Below are 25,193 nucleotides of genomic sequence, written 5' to 3' on the forward strand. Positions count from 1 at the left end.
TTTTAATTGGTGCAAAAAGAAAATACACTATAATTATCATTGGTATTAAAACAAAGCCTATGTATTTTCAGATTGGGAATCAGAGTTTTCTAACTGTCTCATTTTCTCCAGGATTTCCACAAACAACCAGAGGTTTTGCAAGCTTGCTTATGCTAGGTAGACCAAGTGCTTTCCCTGAAAGACTAGCAACTTCATCAAAACTTAGCACTCTGGCTGTCTCCACTTCTGATTTGGTAGCATCTGATCAACTGGGAGGAGAAAGAGTAATATTTATTTACCGTTCTCAAAAGAGATTTGCTGGGTGGTGGTGGTTTTTTGTTTGCTTCCTTTTCGCGTGTGTGGTTGTCTTTTTTAATCAACCAGACAGCATTGTTCCTCCTTGAGGACCTTCCACTCCTTATTTAGAAGAACAGCTTTGTGTGTCCTAACGGAGGCTTACGCTACAAAAGCCTTTCTTTTTTTTTTTTAACTTTCAGTTCTTACGTAGGTTGTTAAGTTCTCTTACTTACTTACTTACTTAGCCTAAGACCATGGGCTCATTCAGTAAGTGGGAAACCAAAATATGGTTGTTATTTGTGTAGAACTAGGAGGAATACTCTGGATGTTTTACTGAGCAACCAAAGTTATAGTAGCTAGCATTCAAACGTTGTTGTTTGCTGTTTGCATACAGTCCAAATTTTGAAGTATAGAATGCTTCAAGCCTAACATTTAGGCGAAAAAGAGATAGTAAAGTATTACTGAACTAGGTCTAGCTTGCCCTCCTGAAGCATTTGAAGATTTTTGCCTGAATTATAATGAAAAATAAGTTCTAGAAAGAGAGAAAAAAAAAATAAATCCGTGCCTGTGTCTAATACATTTTGGTTTAACGCGTGGTCTTCTTTTTCTTCTCTCTGTCTCCTTGCAGGGGTCTTCAAGATGAACACTACAGCGATTAGCCCACTCACTGTTACTCCACTAGGCTTTATTCCAGACCTAAAAAATGCCACCCTTGTGCCTTTCAATGAGACTGCATGTGAAAACTGGAAAGAGATTCATCATCTTGTTTTCCATGTGGCAAATATTTGTTTTGCGGTTGGACTTGTTATTCCAACTACTCTGAATTTTCATATGATTTTCCTGCGGGGCCTGCTCACCATAGGTAGGTGACTTCTCTGGGAGATTTGCAACTTACCTGTGGCAGAAACAGTGAACATTACAAGGAGATCTCTGGGTCTCTTCAGGTTACAGGGAAATTCCAGCACATATTCATGGTCACTGTGCTTTGCTGAAGGTATTTTGGTGTAATTGGGGGTCCATTCTGACCCAGACAGACATTTTCTAGTAAGGTTATGTATTAGGCTCTTAAAATCTCCCAGAGCTGCAACTTAAAACTTCAAAACTATGTAGATGTTGATTTAAAAACAAGTGAACCCCATTCATGTTAAACCTCACTGGCTGCTTAAAATTCATTGAATTCCAAATCATAGTTGATTCCATGGATCCTTAAGAGCTGAATTTTTAGGTTTTGGGTAAATACTGGGACCATGCATTGGCTGGTACACTGGCTTAGTACCTCTGTAATAGGTAGGGTTTTCCTTGAAAAGCATGATGTGGGCACACATTCTTTAAATGGGAGTTCAAACACGTGGCATTTGCTGTTGTTGCAGTACCATTATTTTCATTACCAGTTTAGACATGCGAGCTGTCAATACAGGATGAAGTCAGTTCTCTTGTAGTCAGTCCTCTTTCCTTCACCACTGCAGGCATCTGACAGTACAAAAATTTGGCTTCAAAGGAAAAACTGAATTTGGCATGCTTGAGACTAAACAGTTACATTGTAAGAAAGATAAACCCAGGTGTTTCACAACACAGGGCATGGTTGAGTATTTTCTACATGAGAATGCTTTGTATAATAGCAGGGATCTATTTTATGATAAAACTTTGATGGTTGAGTTTACCCTTTCATTTTGCCCTTTTTATAGCAATTATAGGATAGTTTATCAAAACAGACTGCAGTAATGACCAAGGGTCTCAGTATTGTAAAATCTTTTGTCTGTGTAGCTCTCATTTAAAAACAATGGGACTTCTGCACAATCTGAGCATGCCAATTTGGACTGTAGGTCATCTTGCATTTTGAGCAAATAGGGAATCAGAATTCGTCAAACTGAGGTGGAAGCTGGAAGCAGATGTGCTCTGTGGGCAGCAGGAGGTCTGGTTCTGATGGATCTGTGTCCTTTGCATTGATAACCACACAGTGTTACTCCTCTTCAGTACCTCCAGGTCTAGTGTCCTCCTATTCATCTTAGGCTAAATTAGCAGCAGATCAAGAGTGATCACGTTGATTTTTCTGATCCATATGTAAGTGCTGCCTCACCTGTCAGACAAAGACAGAATATTGAGCTCATATTCAGCAATGTCTTCAGGGAGAAAAGAGGAAAGGGAAAACTTGTGACATCTACAGGCACCTTTATTGGACATGGCTAAATTTGGCCAGTTGGTTCACATTTATCTGAGAGGGACTCACTGATGCATAACCTATCATCTGATAAGTACTGTCTTTGTAGGCTAGAAATAGTATCCCTAATCATACAGCATAATTTATCTTGTAGAGCAGTTGTCACTATTCAAAGTAAAGTAACTAAGAAAGAGTAAGCATTTGAAATTTTCTCTTTGAAGAGAATTCTGGTTCCTGCTGTGACTTTGTCAAAATGCAGTCATGACACGCTTCCTTTAAATTGTCAAAAATATCCATGTATAACTTCAGGAGGTTTTTGTGCAACTACTTCTCACTAGATAGATATGATTGTCACTGATACGGACAATGAATATTTGTTTCTATGCTGCTGTTTGTCTAATTAATGCAATACAAGTAATCGAGTTTTGTGAGCTACCATTTCTACAGCATTTTAGTAACAGACCATCATGGGCAGCGCCTTCCTGCTTTCCCCAGTCCTGACCTGAATTCATGTTGCTCCGGTATTGTAGTCCTGTGCAACAGGACTGCAGTTGGCTTTCATTCTGTTCCTAGTGCCTGTTGGTAGCATTGCAGTGATGAGCTCCTGCTACCTTTGCATGCATTGATCCACAGAGCCTAAGTGTAATAAAGCTTGTAGAATATATTGCTTCTGAGTGTAATTGCACGCAGTGGACAAAATCTTGATGGCTTTATAAGAATGTGTTTATTGGTCAGTGACAGTTAACTTCCTTTTTTAATTTTTGCAGGATGTGCATTGTTCATCATTTGGGCTACCCTGTACCGTTGTGCCTTGGACATAATGATCTGGAATTCTGTATTTTTGGTTGTCAACCTTTTACATTTCATATACCTAGTGTATAAGAGAAGACCGGTATGTATAACAGCTAAATTGCACAAGCACTCTGGTAAGATGCAAGAAAAAGGACGTTCCTACCATGCTTGCTGTACAAACCTATCAATAAATTCCACAGGGGTTATTTTGAACTAAGCCAGCTACTTCAGTAAGGATACAGACCATGAGTATGCTCTTAGCTCAGTCAGATTCAGTACATAAATATTTTCCTGAAATCCATATTCTCGAAAAGTGATTTGACTTTAGAAGTTACTGGTTTTGTCTGTAGTTTTGGTAGTAAGGAAGGGGTTATGGGATTTCTTTGCAGAGACCGGCTTGCGTTCTGTATGTGTTTTAGTCTTTTTCTCGTTTTCCCCACCCTCGCATCCATAGTGTGCATAGTCATTTAAATTTTTCTATCTCGGAGAATAATCTTCCCAGTTAAAGAGTGAGGTCCTCTTTTGTTCGTATTTAGAACAATTTTCATTCCGTTTATGTGTCATCATCAAGATAGATGACGGTACTGCACTGTATTTCTGCTACTCAGCCATCACCATGCTGTCCAGTGCACCACACAAAGTAACACTAAAAGAGAAAGGACTGTAGGTCGTGGCTGTAACTTTTCTCTCCGTTTCTCTACACCTTTCCCACTAGCTGTGGATCTAAAACAGAATGAAGGTGCTCAGAACTGACTGTATACCATACAAATGTGGTGCAAGACCACATCTGTTCTTATACAGAATAAACCATAATTCTTGGCAGAGAACATTGGAAGAAACAGACAGATAGACTTCTGTGTACATCTTCAAAAAATGCTGTGCAAGTTAAGGATTTCAAGAAATAGAACAAGTTGTCAGTAGAAGAATTAAAGAAAATGACAAAAAATGAGAGATGGTAGAAAGGCTGAAATCTTTACCAGTACGGCTAAAAACAACTGCAGAACAAACTTTGACAGTCCACAGGTACTTGCAGACTTAGGCAACCACACCATTTGAAAAGAGGGTAAAGATTAAATTCTGTCTTGGACAGTGAGAGTTCTTAAAGTTGTGTTAACAAGTGACAGATAATAAGTAGTTGAAATCAGCTGTATTTAAAATGGTTTCCTGCATGTATATGCTAACTCTGCACATTCCACCATGATCCAAATGTGGTTTTCCACCAATTCCATGACCAAAGAAAGTGACATGGTGGAATTTTAAGTTTGCGCTTTCTTGTTTGGACACGTAAAACCCTTCTGGCACGTCTATATATGTATATCATAGGAAATCATTTAACCCTGATCTTTGTAGATGTGTACACTCATCTTTCAAAATACTTCTTGTAGTGGTGAAGCTTGCAACACTTAGTTGAGATAGATGCCTATACAGTTGCATACTCCGGATCTCAACCAGATCCAGGGAACAAAAGTGGGGAGCTTGAAGAAACGGTCTTCCCTATGAAAACTTTCTAGCTGCTCTTTCTGCTGGGACTGGAATTACTACAGGAAGAGCATTCTTAAAACAAATGTCAGTTCTGTTGACTTTAAGAATGAATGACTACATCTTGACATTCTCTATAATCCTGGACAGAGAACAAATTAAAATCTTGAAACCACCACCACTGATGCCTTTACTAAATCTCTCTTTCCCTCAATCTTATTCAATATTAAACTGCTTTCTAAAGACAGAAATGTTCAGGCAACAAAAATGTTAAAATGTAGGAGGAATATCAAATCCTTGTAACTGGGAAGTGCTCTACACAGGCATCAGCTGTGTTCTTATGTAGTCTCTGTCACATACTGACACTGAAATATTACATAGTTCAGGACATAAGCACTTCCAGAAATGAAAGGCCTCTGAGAGGAAGCAGATTACACTTGAGTCTAACAATTAAGAGCACTTTCAAAGAGTACAAATAATGTGTTGTGGCTTCTACTTCTGAGACAATAAGTTTACCTTATGAAAGAGGAATGAAGAACTGGAGTCATCTTGTCTCGCTTTGACAGAGTCATAGAATGGCTCAGGTTGGAAGGGACCTCAAAGATCATCTAATTCCAACCCTCTTGCCATAGGCAGGGATGCCACACACTAGACCAGGTTGCTCAGGGCCTCATCCAAGCTGGCCTTGAACACCTCCAGGGATGGGGCATCCACAACCTCTCTGGGCAACCTGTGTCATATGCAAACTTGCTGAGGGTACACTCAAGCCCACTGTCTATGTTGTTGATAAGGATATTAAACAGTCCCAGTCCCAGGGTTATACATCCAGTTTAAGCTTGTTTGTCCGCTGTCATTCAAGCCACCTACCTAACACCTGTTGAAGGTGTGATACATCTGTCTCCAGTGACCAGAGAACAAGCATGCACAACCATTGCTAACTACTAACCTATCTTTATATACTCACAGTTAGGTGAGATGCATTTCATTGCTGCTTTCTAGCAGTATGAGGAAAAAAAATTCACTTCATGCTAATTTAAATTGTACCACAAAGGAGAACTGGAGTCCAGAGTCTGGTTTATGAAATATTTTTATTCTTGCCACCGTAAGAGTGGTCTGTGTCCTCAGCATCTCTGAAAACTAGGCTCTAAATTCTTAGTAAATTGTGTGAATTTAAATAGTGGAAAGTATATGGAAGCAGGGTAGTATCCCAAGTGATGTATAAATTGCCTTTTTACAGGCTATGAACAGCAAGATTACTGGAAGAAATGATGCCTGGTAGTCACATATGTCTTTTTAGCTCTCATACAGATTCTGTTTACTATGAACTTTCAGGCTGTTTTTTTAGTGTTTTTCTATAAAAAGCTGGAGGATGCAAAGAAGAAAAAAAGTAAGTTAGAAACAGATTTTGAATTAGATTTTCTGTCTGCATCTATTATATTGCCCATCACAAAATCAATTTTATTTAGTCATGCTCACAAATCACATTTTTAAGGAAATAAAAGAATGGAAGATAATTACAAGTTAGCCATATTACAAAATGAATAATTGATATTTTCAGTTAAATATTTATTTTATTAAACGTGGCATGCTAAGTAACAGTGAATTTCTTTTCTGACCAAAAGATTATTTCTGCAGTTTTGACTCCTTGGAGCTTTACAGATTTGGCTTTTCCAGTCTGAGTGGAAGCTGAAAGAGTCTAATCAGTGTCTCTACAGAGCTCTGACTCGGAGCTTTGGCAGGATCCCAAAATATTTCAACCATTGCTGAACAAAACATTACACCTACCCATATGGCTCATTTGGAATATGACCCACAAGCATGACTGGAGAAAGAGTCAACTGTGCTTGCAGAGGGTGAATAGTCTGTTACAAGGAGGGCTATCCGAAGTGTATCTACAGTGTCCAACCTGATCGATCTTTAGGAAAGTAGTTGCGGATGTTTTCTTTCCTAAGTATTAAACACACAAGGGAGATCATGAAATCTGAATTATGTGCTAGTTAAGGGAGTGAATTAGCACTCTAGGGCCAAGTTATCTCCTCATGTCTTTATTGTTTTGAATTCAGGAGTCTTGGGAGCTACCTGTATGTTTATCAGGGAAAGGAATTTCTCTCTCTTTGACTTGCAGTGCTCGTGGATAGAAAGAGGTACAAGTTAAATTGGTATGGGTCCTAAAAATGAGTGAGTTCCTGGAGAAGCTATGGACCAAACAAATTGCCCAACTTCACATGTATATGGAACATATTTTGAAATCAAACAATTCAGGGCAATCCCCAACACAAGAGACATAGACGTAGTGGAGGGAGCCCAACAAAGGGCCACGATCATGAAGGGACCAGAGCATCTCTCCTATGAGGAGAGGCTGAGAGAGCTGGGACTGTTCAGCCTGGAGAAGAGGAAGTTCAAGTGGGATCGTGTCAGTGTGTATAAATACCTAAAGGGAGGTTGCAGACATGCCAAGATGACAATGCCAGGCTCTTTTCAGTGGTGCCCAGTGATGGAACAACAGGCAACAGGCACATACTGAAACCTGAACATAAGGAAACACTTTTTACTGTACAGATGATGGAGCACTGGCACAGGTTGCCCAGAAAGGTGGTGGGGTCTCCATCCTTGACAATGTTCGGAATCTGTCTGCACAAGATACTGGGCAATGTTACTCTTCGTGGCCCTGCTTGAACAGAGGCTTGGACACGATGACCTCCAGAGGTCCCTTCCAAGCTCAATTATTCTGTGGCTTTATTGATCATCTTGTCTGAACATTTGTATTCCAGCCCTCCTCTTCTCAGTCCTGTGGCAGAGATGATATTATAGGAGAAGGGAGACGTGTAACAAAATCCCGCCAAAGCAATGTAATAGAATGATCCATTTAAATGTTTTGAGGAGACAGTAAGTCACAGTTGATGGAGGTATATGTATGGACAGATCAAAAAAGTTAAACAAAAATAGAATATTTTAATATTGTTGTGGGTGGCAAATGTACACAAAGTCAACAGTAAGTTCAACTATGTATAAGCAAAAGAAAGTTCTCAGGAGCTCTCAGAAGAATATTTTGTATTAAGCCCTTGGAAGTAGGTATTGTTGTCTGTTTTTCAAGGCCACATAGAAATCTCTGCAGTTTATAAACTTGCTTCCACTTTCCATATTTTGAGGATGTTTGGGTGAAAAGTGAAGACTGCAGGTTTGGGATGCTCTTGTTGAGCCTTTATAGAAAAATAAAGGCTGCAAAGACCATCCTGAAAGGTTATGAAATTATAATGTCAAGGTCACATAAGCAGCCTTATCTCTTCCTGTGCAGAAATTTAATAAGTAGCTGTATCCTGTTTCTCTGGGATTAACCCACCATCTCTTCTTGATTGTCAGTTCCAAAGTGATTCCCATGGAGTTCAGTGGCCCATCTGTGGGATGGATGGCATCCAGTGATTGAGCTTGTGGGTGATAAGCTTCAAATATGATTCCATAAGTCGGGAAAGTTTCTGCTTCGGCTCAATTTGTTCTAGATTTAAATAAAAAACATATAAACCTTAATGAATTTTCCAAAAACCTCTGTTATGCTTGATTCACTATTCAGCACTCATATGTAATTCTATGAAGAACAGCTCAGGGAGGATTTTTGGTACGGAATACATAGGTTTTGTAGGAGTTAAAAACTATTATTTTAACCCTAAAATAGTCTTCTGGGGAGGAAATAGTATATACTTGACAGTTGGAAGCTCTCATGGGCCTCAGTCAACCCAGGGCCTCCCACGATCATTTTGGACCCCTTCCACCTCCAACCACAGGGTGCTCAGAAGCTTCTCAGTTGGCGCTGTTGGCTACCATCAGCTGAAAAGTGACTCCTGGACTCCTGTGCTGCTTTACTCTATCTTTCCCTTTTTCTAATATTAAAAAAATAAATAAATAGAAAAATACAGAAACTTGGAATATTCTCATTTGTTGAAGTGGTGACTCATTTTCTTCTTTTTCTACCTTTTTTCTTTGTTGCTTTTCCATTTTTCTTTTCTATGTATACATTATTTTTTCATGATCTGTTGCTCATTCTAATTTGTTTGTTCAAGCTGCCTCTGCTTTAGGGGAGGCCAGGACTCTGTCTCATTCCCTGCTGCCTTCATTCAGGAAAGATCTCCAGGCTTGGGATTTCAGCCAGCTTCCTTTCCCTCATTGCCACTGCCTGAGTTTGGGTGGGCTCCTAGATGTGGGATGTTCAGCTGGCATTGCTTTTTTCCTCCCTCATCGCACGTGGTTTCAATATGATGGGTTTGTTTTTCAGGACTCATAGTCCTGCTTTTCTACTGCAAGTCAGCCAAGAAGCTAAGGGATGAGAGGCTCCCAGGAGAGTCTGAGAGATGGCCAGAATGTGTTGTGGATATGGTGTGAAAAATGCAGGCAACCTCATTTTTTTTTTCTGTGTAATTCTCACCCAAGTTCTATTCCCTGTTAGATGAAAAGAAGTCTCAAAAGACTCCTTGTGTCTGATTTACCATGCCACTTGCATAGAACAGCATACTAAAGCACCACGCTGCCAGCCTGGCCGGTTTTAGCTAAGGCTTTGGTCACCCTGCCATAGGCAGCATTGTGGATAGATGTCACACATTGGCTACTTCTTTTCTTGACTAAACATATGAAAGACAAAGATATTACTCAGATTTAACAGCTAAAGCATGTGTGCAGTCTTTTTTAACCAGTCTGTCTCTGTATTTATGTTTATTTGTGTTTGCATTCTAGATCAAGATAGAGAAGGAGCTCAGCAGCCTCTACAAGAGAATGTTTGAACCACTCCATGTGCCTCCAGAGCTGTTCCAGAGATTAACTGGGCAATTTTGCAACATTCAGACTTTAAAGACAGGTCAAGCTTATGCTGCAGAGGATAAAACATCAGTTGATGATAGGCTGAGCATCCTGCTGAAGGGGAAGTAGGTGCTATAAAGCTTGGGAATGGTCTTATGTATTGTGTGGTGGTTGGATTAGTTAAAAAAGTTGTTTGGTTGCTTGCTAGTTTTGTAAATGTTACTTTTTCTTGCATGCTATGGTCTATAGCCACACAGCCTCTAGCCATAGGCTATATTCTGACACTTTTTTCAAATGACAGTGATGTGTCCTACTGAAAATACATTGTGCATCAATGTGTGTGTAGAGCCATATTGATTTTAATGGAAATTATATTCATACAATACCAGAGAAAGTGTCTTCCAGAACAAGCAAGAAGTTTGTTCCGGTTTTGGATATTTTCATTATCCTTAGTCTTATCCTCAGTGCATTCTCTGGGTTTAATGTTAAAGAATATTCTTCATGAGGGAGGGGAAGACTAACCCTCCAGCTGACTGTAAACCAAGAAGCCTATTGAAATTGGGTCAAGTGCACTGCCCAGACCCGGCTCACAAACCCAGATGAGAAGGTAAAATAAATCCCCATGGCCAAGCTGTAATCTTGAAGGTCTTGCTAAGTTCTGGCCAATATTTTAACCAGTCTTTGTAGATGGCAACAGTGACATCAGGTTTCATGTTTTTCTTTGACTCTGAAGTCATGAGCTGCTCATCACTGTGAAGCTAGTTATCTAAAGGAAGCCTGATTCTGGTGTGACTGTGGAGTCATTACCCTTCAGACCTTTTCCCTTTTGAAAATCAGTGTTTTGAGGCTACATATCGCATCAGGCAACCAGGAAAATTGGAAACAGAGGAGATTCAGGCAGAAAACAGGTTGGTTCTTTGGCTGAAACTCCAGAATAAATATATATTTTAGCCTGTTACTTTCTGCATTAGCATTGTCAATAATCATATTCAAATGATATCAAATAAGTTGACCTCTGTGATTTTAAAGTGATATTTCGTACATTTTTATTTCCAGAATGAAGGTCTCTTATCGAGGGCATTTTCTGCATAATATTTACCCCTGTGCCTTTATAGATTCACCTGAATTTCGATCAACTCAGATGAACCGGGGTGAGAAATTCCAGGTACACTTTGGTTTAAGTCATATGCTGCCTTTCTAGTACTGGTGTTTAGTGATGGCCCATATCAAGAAAAACTTTTTTGAATGAAATGCTGCAAAACAGTATTATGATGGTGTTTACTGAATAGTTTGTCCTTTGATATTCTGTTCTACCTTTTTACTGTTCGCAAGTTTATTTTGTATTAAAATATCATTCAGGAGAAATTATTTAAGAGAGAGCTTTACTGGAGAAAAAGATGATGCAAGCAGTCCCTTCACTAGTTCAAAAACCAGAAAAAGAAAATTAATTACAGTAAAGTTTGGTGTTACTAAAATGAAAGATTTGTAAAATGCAGGAACTAATAGTTTGAAATTGGTATTTATCTAAAGGTGTTAAATGCTTCTATCATCTTGAAAATTGTTAAAGCAGCATTAACTGAAGGTGATCATACTGCTTAGAATTAAAATATTCATATGGGAGCAGTAAGGATATATATCTTTAGTGGTTTAATTATGCTAGTACATTAATGAGTATCTTATAGCTTGTAGTAAAAAATACTATTACTAGAGAAGGTGGTTTTTTTTCACATACTATTGAAATCACTGTTTTGCTGCCTCGTATTTGATATTCTTTAACAGTGTCTATGTAGTAATTACTGGACTGTGGCTGGACTGGATACATCCCCGCTGATACCATGGCAGAAAGGGAGGGAGAAGAGTAATGCGGAATGTAAAGTCAGTGACTGATGTAACATGTTCCAGTCAAATACTAGGCTTAATGCCAAAGGGAGATACTTGTCAAGATGTATTCATTTCACGGCAGCAAGGCATCCTGCAGGGCTGCGGACCTCTTGGTACAATCTATTTCTCTCATAAATGGCTAGATATGAATCAGTTCTGCCAAAGGGAAAAAACTCAAAGCTGTGCCTGCCTGAAAAATTATTGCAGTCTAGTGCAGTACACATCCTTCACTCTTGAGATTTTCTAGCTGTTTGCCATTTCGGCGTGCTGCAATATAAATGTTCTCGGGAGTGCCATCGAAGCAGGATGTGAATTTCGTCTTAGGGACTCCATCTGCTGGCAATGCTGACAAGTTCCTCCCAAGCTTGTATTTCTCTGCCTGTTTACTGTTATCAGACAGTAGAGTTAAAACCTGAGTATATCTGACAGTTTTCCTTAGACTTTCTATTTTCTCTTAGGCTTTATATATTTGTTTTGAGGAGGCAAAGTTAGTCTGTGATAGTACAGTGCACCTCTTTTCTTCCTGGATGACTGACTTCATCTTGTAAAACATGCTGCAGCATCACAGGGCTTATTTCTGTGTGGCACTGCCCTCCACTGGCACAACTGTACAAATCTGATAAGTTGTTTATAAATGCTACAGCCTGCCTAGAGAGGTTGTAAGCTAGGCTGCAGCTATCAACAGCAAAATTGTCAATAACTAAGCAGAGAGGTCCCTGGTTCACGTGCTAGAAGGTAGTGCTTGTAAAATCAAAAGGTCTGACAAGGAAGAAAGAGAGATTAAACTTTTTTTTTTCTTTTCATTTTTTTTTTTTTTTTTAATCTCATTTTTAAAACTCTTTCATTGAAACTTTTGGATTACACCAATTCTTCCTGCTTGGTCACAGTGATATGAACTAAAACCAAGAAATGTGTAGGCCTGTTGGGATGTGAGAAGTGTCATCAACACAGGACTGACTTTGCATGTAAATCTCCTGTAATATAAATACTTAGAGTTTTAGAACTTAGCAGATTTCCCCTTCATATTATTTCCCACCAGACTTTCAGCAAATCAAACTGGTTGTGCTTATATGTTAAAAATATGATGATAATAAACATGTGAGCTGTTTTAAATTTGTAAATATCATGTTCTAAGGGACAACAAAAAGTGTAATGGATTTAAGAATTATTTTAAATAGAGGCACAAATAAAATGGTAACGCTTACTTGCAGGCAAAAGCGAAGGGCTAATTCTGAGTATGTGTTTTCTCAGGTCACCATTGTCGCAGATGATAATTGCAAGTTCCTGTGCTGGTCCAGAGAAAGGCTGACTTATTTTCTGGAATCTGAACCATTTCTTTATGAGATCTTTAAGTATCTTATTGGCAAAGATATTACAAATAAACTGTATTCATTGAATGACCCAACCTTAAATGACAAGGTAAGCAACTGAAGTTTCATTCGGGAATTTTCCTGCCTCACACAAATGTATTGTTACTTCAGGTTTAAATCATCTTAAAGCACCTTTTTTCTATCTGCTGCTATCAGCTGTTGAATTCATACTCATATTGCCTTTTAGTGCCAAAATATGAGTCAGTGCAACATTTTTGTCAGCATCAATACTGGTTGATGTTAGCACAGCAATGTGCAAGAAAGATGAATAACAAATTCTCAACTGATTGGCTACTGCCAACTGGCAGACGTGGTGAGCAGTAGCTAAAAAGGTGCTTCTTCTTGGATATCATTTCTAACTAATAAATGTGTACCTTTGCACAGAGAAGCTTCAGGGCATTTTAGAAGAATTCACTTGTTGCGATCAGACTGCTGGGTAACACTGATTGCCAAAATGAGTAATTTCAGCATGTGCTTGAGTGTTGCCAATATGAGAAAAAAAAGGCAGTGTTGAATTGATACAGTATAATCAGTGGAAGAAGGCATGAAATCCATATAAATACCTTTGCTAAAAAGTCTGAAAATAATTCATTCTGTGTGACATTTTCAGCTGTAATTACATTCTTTGTGTGTAGAGGGAGTATTCTTTAGGTGTCATGGTAAGTGGTCTGGACATAGCCATGGATATATTGATTATCTTGTTTTACTTTCATTTTGTCTCCTTCCTTAGTTACAGGGCTTTTCAAGATTTGGAAGGTATGCCACTCAGCTGCTAGTAGTGATTTTTCTATTCTTTATATAGTGGCTAGGGTTCTCATGTAATTTATTTGAAGAACCATCATTTATGAAAAGCTTAGGATATTTATAATACAGTATTTTCATATTCTGTCTTTGTTGACTTAAATCACACTAACTGAGAGCAAAAATCCTTTTTGTCAGATTGCCTGTAAATACATAGAGGTTAAATAGTCAGTTCTTCAAAGTCGTGAATTTACTGGAAAAAGATCCAAAAAGAATGACTGCCACTGCTACCATATAAATTACATAGTATGCTTCACTTGTAAGGTATTTATGGATAATTAGACATTGTAAGTTTTCCCAATTTTCTACTGGTTATAAGGAGAGGAAAAAAAAAGAATTGTCAGAGAAACAATTTTATGGCAGTAAAATACTGCTTATTCTGCCCTCTGGTCAATAACAAAGGGGATTACAGTGGTCAGTGACACTGAGGATTACCCTGTCTTGCAATTAGATCATCAAAACTATTTCAGATCACTGTTTTCATTGATCATCTGAGGTTGTGAGTCTTACTAGTGCAATAAACTAAAAGTGATGTAGCAGGAATATGCCATCTATGAAGTACATCTTACAACATATATGGTTAATACTTTTCTTTTTTTTTTTTAAAGGCAAGAATTACAGAGTACAGAGATGTACAGTATTAAAAACAAAATAAAACAAAAAAACTGTATAGACAGTAAGTCATTTCTGAACTATGGCATCTGAAAGGAACACCTAGCAGCATGCCTTCTTTTTGTGCTAAGAATTGCATTCAGCAGGCATCTCCTGGGGGACAGTTGTTTTCTACATTCCTTTTTTTTTCCCTCTTTTTTTCCTCTTCTTTTATTTTTTTCTTGACTTTTTCCTCTTTTCTGCTTTCTTCCTATTTTATTTTATTTATTTTATTTTATTTTATTTTATTTTATTTTATTTTATTTTATTTTATTTTATTTTATTTTATTTTATTTTATTTTATTATTTTATTATTTTATTTTAATTTTCTCTCTTGTCTTCCTTCTTTCTTTCATTCCTTTCTTTTATTTTCTTACATGTGGGTGACTCTAGGCACATTGAGGTATTTTTATTGTGCATAGTGTACAAACTCATCTGCAACACACTTACGCTGCTGACTTGTGCTGCACAGTAGAACTTCAGCACTAGTGTCAGTATTCTCTGGTAATACCACATGGAATACTCACTGTTGTAAGGTATAAATTGTTGTTTGTTTGTTTGTTTGTTTAAGTAAAAAGTCCTTATCATACCTTCAAAATGTTAAAAACAACAACAGGAAGGTGGTTAGACTTTAACAGAGTCCAGCTACCAAAATCTGGCAGAAGAGAATTGCTGAATTAAATATGTTAGAAAATTGATTTGCTGGGACACTGCAACTTCACTTCATAAGGAGTTCATGCTATCCTCCAAAAAGTCTGAAACAGATGCAGTTTGAATATCTGAATATATTCATTGCCAGAAGAAATCCCTTCTCTTTCTCTGTCTCTTATTTTACTGTTTTGTCTTTATCCTTTTTTTTTCCTCATACTGTCTTAGCTTAGGTCATTTTTATCCCATTCTCTATGTCCTTCCTATCCATTTGATTTCCTTCATGCTTTGACAAACACAACATCTGCACATTTTATGAAAACAGTAGTGCAAGGATTTGTCATCAGCATATTCCTTTCAGGTTTCCTTGTGGGAACAGCTCCTGCCTCCTCCCTGCCACGGGTATTGCTGTCATCAAATGGCAGTCCTTGCGGTTTGAAATGTTTATTTTGGTATGCAGAGCTTGGAAAATCCAATGGATACCCAACCTGTTGAGCCTGTTGAGCTAGATGAGATCAATGCTGAAAGTACTTTCTAGTTCTGTATTTACCCTGTCTGTATTTACTGCTGTATGCTAAATAGAGGTATTTGGTAAATATAGTAGAGCTACTAGTAAACTATAAAGGTATAGCTCTATAATATACAGATGTATCAGTATGAACAGAAAAGGTCCATTTAACTACAGCTAGTAACACTTTTGAGTTATATACACTGAGTATATATTTTACTCAAAAGTCATTTAAAATGTTAACGTCATATACATATATTTGGCTTCACAATTTTATGTATATTTCTTAATTACATTTTCATTTTCGCTTGTGTTTGTACCCAGTCCTTATTTTTAGTGAAAGTAGTCATTTGAAATCAAAATCATTATAACTTTTGCATCTCAACAGTTTTGGAAAATATATGTTATAAACAGCAAGAGTGAGCATTTGGAAAATTTGTAGTACCTTTTTATTCTTCCTCAAATGAAATTCTTCACAAGCCCTTCCTATATAATGCATGACAGAAATGCTCTGTCAAGTAAAACCAGCTTAATTTCCTTATTGTCAGAACCCTATGCATATGTCACTTCTCACAAGCTTCATTGTCAAATGTACATATTCCTGATGTCTTTTGTACTTTTCATCTGGTAACAATCTCAACAGAAAATTCTGTAGTAGACTTCTGTACACAGGGGACACACAGGAGAGCAGCCAAAACAAATCCGGTGTAGATTATTCATTATCAAGATAGTAGCTGAGAACAGTGTCTATTTGTTGTATGTTGGAAAACAGAAAAAATACCATTTTAATTGTAAGGAACTTTATGACTTCTACATAAGGAGATTTTCACTACTCTTGGGAAAATAGTTGTTCTTCTCTACATGAAACAGAGTGGCAATTCCTGACTGTTAAAGTTCAGTAAAATGGAGTTATTCATTATACATATGCCATTGATTACCACCTTTCAAATAAACCTGCAATTGCTTTCTGATTTTCAGTAATATTTAATAAGATAAAATGCATTGTTTCAAGTAAATATGATAGTACAAAGACATCTCAGAAAAAGTCCTGCAAGCAAATAGAAGACCCTAAAATCATTGGATAGAGAATATTGTACATATGATGCATTTAATTTGTCCTCAGTATAATCAAGAACCAGTTCTTAGCAAGGAGGACCACGCTGTCATGAAGCCTGTATGTGATTACCAAGCATCATACTTGAGTAATGGATTACCATATAATAAAAATAAATCTACCTGTAGGAAAATACCTGCAAATTCCAGTACAACACAGAAGAAAAATTTAATAATTCATGCTTGTTGATGTTCTAATTCCAATATATTACTGGCATCTTATATTTGCATTTAAATCAATTTACACTGCACAGAATCTTCTGCTCTTTCTTGATTCATAAATAGTCACAGCTGAGACCAGAGTGTTAACTACAGAGAAAAAAAGTCTCAATTTTTGTTTTGAATTCACTTGATACCTCTTTTAAAATAATATATATATATTTTAGGCCTCCAAAAAGATTGATCGTCAGCCTAGTCTTTGCTCACAGCTATCTGTGATGCAGATGAGAAACAGTATGGCCAGTACCAGCGACAGTGAGGACGGCTTGCAGATGTTTCTTCGTGGGACTTCCTCTGCATCCTCTCTACGTGAGTGCTCAAAATAGTTCATGCCAATTTTGGACACAATTTGGTTGATAACTAAAGATGATTGTAGAACTCCTATAGTCCTCAGTAGGAGCAAAGTGTAGCTTTTCGGTTGCTGCTGTAAATTAAGTGTACAGAATCTCATAGATTTGCTTTAAGGATTTCTATGCTAACTGAAACTACTTCAAGTAGGCACTAGAAAAAGTAGCATATATAGTAATAATTCGTGATATAATCTGTAGACATAATATAGAATGTTTATAGCAAAGGGGCAAAACAGCGTGAATCCACAGTGCTTGTCACAGTAGTATCTCCTTTGGTCTGTGACTAGAGCTTGTAGAAATTAAAAAAAAACAAAGCAAAACATTTCCTCCCCTCATCAACTGGGAGCTCTGCATTTCCTCCGAAGGTAGTTTGCGTTGGGAGGGTGTGGAAAGATATGATGTGTAACTAATTTTTTGATGCCCCCTGGAAAAATCTCCAAATATCCTGTCAGAATTTCCTTCCTTGTGCTTTGTATGATGGGAGTAGTACAGATCAAGTTAGTGAAGCCGTATCTGACCTTTTGCTCTTAGAATTTATTCCTTTATAGAAGCCTTTTAAACAATACTTTCTAGGCTTTCTATTGTTCACTTCCAATTTCCCTGAATCTGTGTTTCAACAGTAGTCTGAACTCTGAAACCCACTTTTGAACAACAGCACAAAAAACAGAAGAAGCTCAATTGCCTCCTTTGGCATAAGCTGTTAGTTTAACAATTTAAAAGGGTCACATAGAATTATTTATTTTGATTTGGGGACTATTATTCTTTGGTAGTTAGAATTTAAATCTATGATGAAAAAATCACAGCCAGTTATTTATTGTGGTTAACCACACTGCTAAGGTGAAGAAGTGATTTAAAGTATTTGCACTCTACTATTTACTGTGTTCCATTGTGTTCCTCACAGTTCTCATCCACGGACTCCTTCAGCCTGTCTGTTTTCACTACTTTCATCTCCTGAGAGATGGAAGCAAAAGCCCTGATAATATTTCACCCTGCTAGAATTCTAGGGTGACAGCTGGGACATAGTTGTTAAAGGCTGGTGAAATGTCCAGTGCTACTTTATTAATTTATCCTCTGTTTCCTGAAAGAACATTTATAATCACTGTACAGTTAAGGGTTGCAAGGGACCTCTGGAGATCATCTAGTCCAACCCCATGCTCAAAGCAAGATCAGCTACAGCAGGTTGCTGAGGGCCATGTCCAGTCAAGCTTTGAGTATTGCCAAGGTTTAAGTTTCCACACCTTCTCTGTGCAACCCCCTCCAGTGCCTTATCACTCTCACAGTGAAAAAAATTCTCCCTTACTGCAACTCATGAGTGTTGTCCCTTGTTCTTTAATGCATGCCTCTGAGAAGAGTCTGGCTCTGTCTTCTTTGTAGCCTTCTGTTAGGTAGCCGAAAACAACAGTAAGATCTTCTGTGAGTCTTCTGTTCATAAGGCTGAACACACCCAGTTCTCACAGCCTCTCCATGTATGCCATATGCTCCAGCTCCTGACCACCTTGGTTGTTCTCCACTGCACTCACTCCAATATGTCCATGTCTTTCTTGTACTGGGGAGCCCAAACCAGATCTTGCCTCACAATTACCAAGTAGATGAGAATAACCACTTTCTTTGATCTTCTGTCTATGCTTTTGCTAATATGGTCCAATATATGGATGGCCTTCTTCACTGCCGGGGCACACTGCTGACTCATACTCAATTTGGTGTCCACCAGGGCTCCCAGGTCTGTTTCTGAAAAGTTGTTTTCCAACCAGTCACTGCCTGGCCTGTACTGCTGTATAGGCTCATAGTGTCCCAGGTGCAGGAATTTGACTCTGTGGAACTTCATGTCATTTCTGTCAGTTCTTTTCTCCAGCCTCCGAAGGCCCATTCTGACTGGCAGCCTCACCCTGTGGCCTGTCAGCAGTTTCCTTCATTACTTGAGTGTTGTCTATGAATTTGGCAAGAGTGCACTTTGTCCTATCTTCCAGGTCAGTAATAAATATATTCTGAACATTACAGGCCTCATGGGACCCTGCTAGTAACCAGCTGCCAGCTGTATTTTGTACTGCTGTTCACCATCCTGTGAACTCAGCAATCCAGCCAGTTTACAACTCACTGTAGTCCATGTATCCTGTCCATTTCTCACCAGTTTGGCTGGAAGGATTTAATGGCAGGCTGTTCAGGGCCTTGCTACAGTCCAGGTAAACAATATTTACTCCACTCCCTTTGTTCACAGGGGCCAGTCATCTCTCCACAGAACATGGTCAGGGTGATTAGGCACAATCTGACCATGGTAGATCCATGCTGGCTATTCCCAGTAATCCTGCTGTCCTTCATGTGCTTGCACACAGCTTCCAGGAAGATAGCCTCTGTAATCTTTCTGGGGACTAAGGTGAGGCTGATGGAACAGTAGTTCCCCAGATCCTCCTCCTTGCCCTTCTTGTAAACAAGCATGGCATTTGCCTCTCCCCTGACTGCCATCACCTTGCAAAGACAACAGAGAAGGGTCTTGCAACTGCTTCAGCCAGCCCTCTGCACCCTTGGATGCAGCCCAGGTGGTTCCACAGTCTTGTGTATGCCCTGTTGGCTTTGGTGGTCCTTAACTCAGTCCACCTTTCCTGTAAGTAAAGGATCACTCTCCCAGTCTCTGCCACTAGAGTTACTGATCTGGGAGGCCTGGGGACAAACCTTACCAGTAAAAACTGAGGCAAAAAAGGTATGCAGTACCTCAGACATTTCCATCTGCTTTCTGCCTAGGTCCTGTGCCCCACTGAGCCGTAGCCTCACAGTTTCCCTGGTCTTCCTTTTTGTTGCCTGTGTATTTGTAATAGCCCTTCTTGTTGCCCTTTACCAGATCCAAGTCCAGCCGAGCTTTGGCTTTCCCATTTCCATCCCTGCATGCGTGGGCCATGTTTCTGTATTCCTCCCAAGCAGCTCATCCCTGCTTTCACTATGTGTATGTGTTTGAGCTTCTTCAGGACTTCTCTGTTCATCTATGCCAGCCTTCTACCACGCTTGCTTGACTTTCTGCACATTGGAATGGACTGTCCTTCTGTTTAGAGGAAGGTGTCCTTGAAGATCAACCAGCTGTCCTAGGGTCTCTCTGCCCTTGTGGGCCATGACCCTGGGGTTCCTGCCAAGTAGATCCCTGAGCAAGCCACAGTCCACGGTCCTCAAGCCCAGGGTTGTAACTCTTCTATTTGTCTTGCACTCTTCTCTCAGTTTCTTAAACTCCACCAGCCCTTGGACACTACAGCCAAGGTTACCATCAGCCTTCACCTCCCTGATGAGTTCTTCCTTGTTCGTCAGTGACAGGTCCAGCAGAACACCTCCCCTAGCCGGCTCATCGACTGCTCGTGTGAAGAAATTGTCCTCTACAGCCTCCAGAAACCTCCTGGACTGCTTGAACCCAGCCCTGTTACCACCAGCTACGGGGGTGGTTAGAGCTCCCCATGAGCACCCAGGCCTGCCATCATGAGGCTTCATCCAGCTGTCTAAAGAAGGCTTCCAACTACTTGCTCTTCTTGATCAGGCAGCCTGTAGTAGATACTTGCTGTGAAGTCTCCCATGTTGGTCTGTTCTCCGATCTTTACCCATAAGCTCTCAACTGGCTTTTCACCTGTTCCAAGGCAAAGCTCCATGCGCTGAAGCCACTCCTCTGCATAGAGGGCACTTGTACAAATTGGCACACTCAGAAGCCTGAAAGAAATTGTAAAACTGTGTTTGTGCAATTAGCTAAAATTAAAATTCTCTCCAAGGCCTAGCATCAGAACACTAACACCAGTATTTCAGCTTTGGGAGAAAGTAATCTAAATGCTTGACATTTTCAGCTGTAATTACATTAATCCCTAAGATGCATCCATTCTTAGTATATACTTGTTAAAAATACTGTTCTCTGCTGTACGTTTCCTGGTTTATGTACCGTGTTTTCTGGTGTATGGTGTGTACTTTCCCCAAGAGAGAGGAGAGAGAGGTTTAAATGTCTTTTATGTTCTGACAATGGTTGGTGTAGTTGGTAGTACCACCATGCCATTGGTAGCATTACCATTGCTAGGTGTGGTGGCAGCCCCTGGAGTCCAGTATTTCTCTTTTGTAGAGGTGGGGAGGTTGCCCCTAGAGCAGTGTGTAAGACACCTCAAGAAATGCTATCATTTATTTCTTTGCATTTTGATTAATATGAAATTTCTGACCTCTGTAGTTGATAAAAGGTGATTTGTCTAACTAAACTATAACACTTCAGTCTGTCTTTTTGCCAAAATATCTTGCCAACTTGTTTGTCCTGTGTAATGCCATTGCCAATGGCGGTTTTTCTACCAAGGTGAGCTCTGTCTAAAGTTTTTTATTGAATTCGGATTGTGGCCATTTATGCACTTTTTCTTGGATCACAGAAAAAAAAAAAAAAAAAGCTGCCATTTACCTTCCCACTGTTCTGTTTTCAATAACCTTCTGGGTGCTGTCACTGCAGCATAGCCAGTCTTTTGTGTATGCTTTTAAGTTGCAGTATGAGGTATGTGCTGAGGCATACAGTCCCAGAGCTGTGTTCCCCTGGATCCTCTTAGTCATGCGTTAGTTTATTATGAACAAACAAAATCAAACAGAAGATATAGTGAAGAGCATATGGAACCGACACCTATATATATATATATATGGTTTTTTTTTAGAAGAAAAAATGAGAAACATACCTGTGCAGGAATTCTGGAGGACTTCTGTTTTGTCATTGTTAGGTGATCAGTTGTGTGGACAAAAACCTTCCCAGTACAGATACGATATTTGTCTGCCACAATAAAAGCAAACCTTATTCTCCTAATTTCCATGTTATTGAAATAATAAGCATTTATTATTTTTTAATAAAATTTTTACATTATGCATTTAGCTGTTCTATACCTTATCAGCTTTAACTCATTTTCTAAAGAAACTGATAAAAGGCTTTTTTCAAAGTGTTTTGCTGTGAAAGTGTGAAAATTTTGAATTAGTAGGCCCCAAACTACAATTGCTAACAAAAATGTGTTTTGAAATGAATTAACTAAGAAACCCAACTAACTGTTTGCTTTTATGTTAAGGAAATAACCAACAAGAGTTCTGTAATGCTTACGGAGTGGGTCGTTTGCAGCATGATGCTTTGTGTTGATAACATCACATTAACTCAGCAAGCATCCTCAAAAAGGTATAAAGTGGAATTTGTGTGTTGTGGTACGTGTGCTTGATGTACATTATCCATTCAGGTGTAGTTTATTAGTAGATGAAATTTTTGTATCTCTTTTCCCAAAATATGAGATAAGCAGAAATAGTTCAATGCAATCAGAACTTTAAGTCCTTTAAGAAACATTTCAATATTAATTTCTATTCAATAATTCTATTGCTTGATAGTCATACTTACTAATGACACGGGTCTTTTCCATGGTACTTGGTTTAGATCACTGAGATTTGCTATGAATCTGAATTTGTGAATTTCTGAGCTAAGCAGGAATGTAGAAAGGCTTTGTTTTGGTAATGCTTTTATCGGCATTATCTCACTGTGTATGCTGGCTATGTTACACCCAGCTTGTGGGTAACAGCAATATTGGGTTTCAGAGGAAATACCATTTTAATAGGCATCTTAGTTTAGGACCTAAAGAAAATGTAAGAGCAGTGTATGGAAGGCCTGCGTTCAAGACCTGGTTGAGTCTCAAACATCTGTACAATGCTGGGTGGAGGCATGAATAGAAAATTTTTTTGTATTTGGAGGAAACAAGGGCATGGCTTTGAACTGAACAACTTAACAGTATTAGACCTAATATTGGATCCTGTTCAGCAGAGTTATGGATTCTTATTTTAGATTTCTGGACAGAAGAGTAAGCACATTTAAACAAAAGAAAAACATTCTAAAACTGAAGTATTCTAATATAGAAATCAAAAAAAATGTAAAAAAGCTGAAACTGTAATCCAACATTTTCAGATATCCTTTCACCTTTGAGTGTAATTTGTTAATGTCTTCCAACAAAGTCTGTTTTATATCTAAACCTTGGATTTTGATGATTAAAAGCAGTCATCACTCACAGAGGTTGTAAAAGCTCATGTGTGGAAAGAAGTGCTTAACATTTCCAGTGTTTAAAAATGCATGTGAGTATCCCTTTATCACAAGTTAATTTTTTTTGAATGCTAGAATAAAATACTAATACATCTTTAACACAAAAAGTTCTAAACCACTAATTCCAAACTATGTTTGTGTGAATGTGACTTAAAAGTGCAGTAATGTAACACCTGCTGGTCTTACGTGTAGCAAGTGTTTTGTTCTCTGTGTGTAAAATACGCAGCAGAATCATAGAATCATGGAATGGCCTGGGTTGGAAGGGACCTTAAAGATTATCTAGTTCCAACCCCCCTGCCATAGGCAGGGGTGCCACCCACTAGATCAGGTTTGCCAGGGCCCCATCCAGCCTGGTCTTGAACACTTCCAGGGATGGGGCATCCACAGCTTCTCTGGGCAACCTGTTCCAGTACCTCACCAGCCTCTGAGCAAAAAATTTCCTCCTAATATCCAATCTCCTCAGAAAGGAGTCCTTCTTCATAAGAAGGCTTCCTTAGCAGAGCACTTACTGTGTGTCTGACAAACTTTATTTAAAGAAGTAGTAAGAATAGTCCTGAAGCAGTATGTGATGGCTACCAGTATTTTTTTTTCAAGAAAACTTTTAGGTTGTATACAGATGACCTGTCAGACAGAACCACTACCTCTTGCTCTTCTCTTCTGAAGTGGTGTTTCAGAGATTTCCCTACTCTTTTTGGTCATCATATGCTAACTGTTTACAACCTTGTACCTTTGTGGTTAACTCTTCACAGAGAAAGAACTGTGCAGCTCCAGATACCATTTCTTTGAACGATGGGAAATAAACCTGTTAGACTAATGTTAAAGGAGTTCTATGGTGAAACGCTCAAGCTGAAAGGTTAACTAAAACAGATGTAGTTTGCAGTGGCAACTTGCACAAAAGCTCCATTTAATGTCTTGCCAGCAATGGCTTTTGTGCATGCTCTGCTCTGGCAGGCTTTACGAGTTGCTGCTTTCCTAGCAGATTGTCTTAGAGCAATGACATCTCTGTCAGTCAAATGTTGTATGGCCTTCATCTCCTAATCTGTCTTGTTCTCTTTATGATTGTTTATGGGGATATTGTATTTTCTTTAAGTTTTACATTATCGTGTTTTTAAGGCAGTTGGGACTATGATAACATACACGCCTCAGGTTTTCCCAGTAAATGTAAGAGTTGGTTCCCAGTGAAGGCAAGTATGCAGATGTACATACCATCTGTACATAAGGTCTTAGTGTCCTTTTGGAGAATAATTCGTGGGTGAGTCTAACAAATGAGAAAACAGATGTCAAGGCCACAGTACTGTGCTTCTCATGCAGTCTCAGGATTTGCACTGAAGTTGGGGAGAAATCTGTGACTGAAGTGGCTGTAGAATTTGAACCCTGAAGGTATTACTGGTGTATGTCAGGATTTCCTGATGCCTGTAGCCGAATAATAAAGAAACTTTCAGAAATAAAATCCCCTTAGGAGGGAATTAGTAATGGATCATCAGATTCTGTACTCTTTGTCACAAATGGGTATAAATAGCAGGTGTGAATTGTGAAATTAATCAAAAATTTCTTTGGAACTATGGCAGGCCCAGGCCGGACATCTCCCTACCTGAGAACTTCGGCAAAGATGAAGCCAATAGAAGAAAGCGTTGAAGATGATGTCTTTGAAGCACCATCAGCTGATAAGCTTGAAGTCCAGCGGCTGCCTTAAACAGATATGTCTTCGGAAGTGCAAGAGCTTGTACTAAGCTCCAGAGCAAGAGGAAGAAGCTTAAATGGGAAGGAGTCTGGAAGCTAAAAACATCTTCCCACAATTGAATTTACCACAGCATGTCAGTGGCTTCTAGACAGAAGTGCCACGCTTTTATTTTACTTCTAAATAAAAATAAAAACAATCTCATATGGGTTTTATTTTTGTTTTCTGGACATGGGTATTTGCTTTGTTTTTACTTTGGCTTTTGCTGTTATTAATTTAGTATACAGTGGCTGACTAGCCTGAAATTTCTAAAGACTAACTTGATGCAGAATATCCAAAGTTTTATTTCCATAAGATTCTTAGAAGCTTGTATTTTAGTGCTGAAAAATACTGTGGGAGATTTTAAAATTATGTTTCTAAAGCTGTGTTGTTTTTAAC

The 25,193-nt window shown here is 38.7% G+C and overlaps 1 protein-coding gene across 3 annotated transcripts in view; it reads left to right on the plus strand.

The window, feature by feature from the left end:
• Positions 1 to 24,959, plus strand: part of LOC137854436 (popeye domain-containing protein 3) — a 52,166-nt gene extending 27,207 nt beyond the window's left edge. The window contains exons 4-11 of one of the 3 annotated variants that reach the window (XM_068677814.1): positions 905 to 1,138; positions 3,202 to 3,326; positions 9,428 to 9,615; positions 10,547 to 10,655; positions 12,623 to 12,790; positions 16,849 to 16,990; positions 22,071 to 22,174; positions 24,646 to 24,959. In XM_068677814.1, coding sequence (XP_068533915.1) covers positions 905 to 1,138; positions 3,202 to 3,326; positions 9,428 to 9,615; positions 10,547 to 10,655; positions 12,623 to 12,790; positions 16,849 to 16,990; positions 22,071 to 22,138 — 1,034 coding nt within the window. In that variant the 3' untranslated portion in view covers positions 22,139 to 22,174; positions 24,646 to 24,959. Of the gene's footprint in view, positions 1 to 904; positions 1,139 to 3,201; positions 3,327 to 9,427; positions 9,616 to 10,546; positions 10,656 to 12,622; positions 12,791 to 16,848; positions 16,991 to 20,319; positions 21,669 to 22,070; positions 22,175 to 24,645 lie in introns of those variants that run through there. The other 2 variants (XM_068677815.1, XM_068677813.1) reach the window with 2 other exon arrangements.
• The last annotated feature ends 234 nt before the right edge of the window (positions 24,960 to 25,193 follow it).

This window comes from Anas acuta, chromosome 3, assembly GCF_963932015.1.
Source record: "Anas acuta chromosome 3, bAnaAcu1.1, whole genome shotgun sequence".
In the NCBI taxonomy this organism is placed as follows: Eukaryota; Metazoa; Chordata; class Aves; order Anseriformes; family Anatidae; genus Anas; species Anas acuta.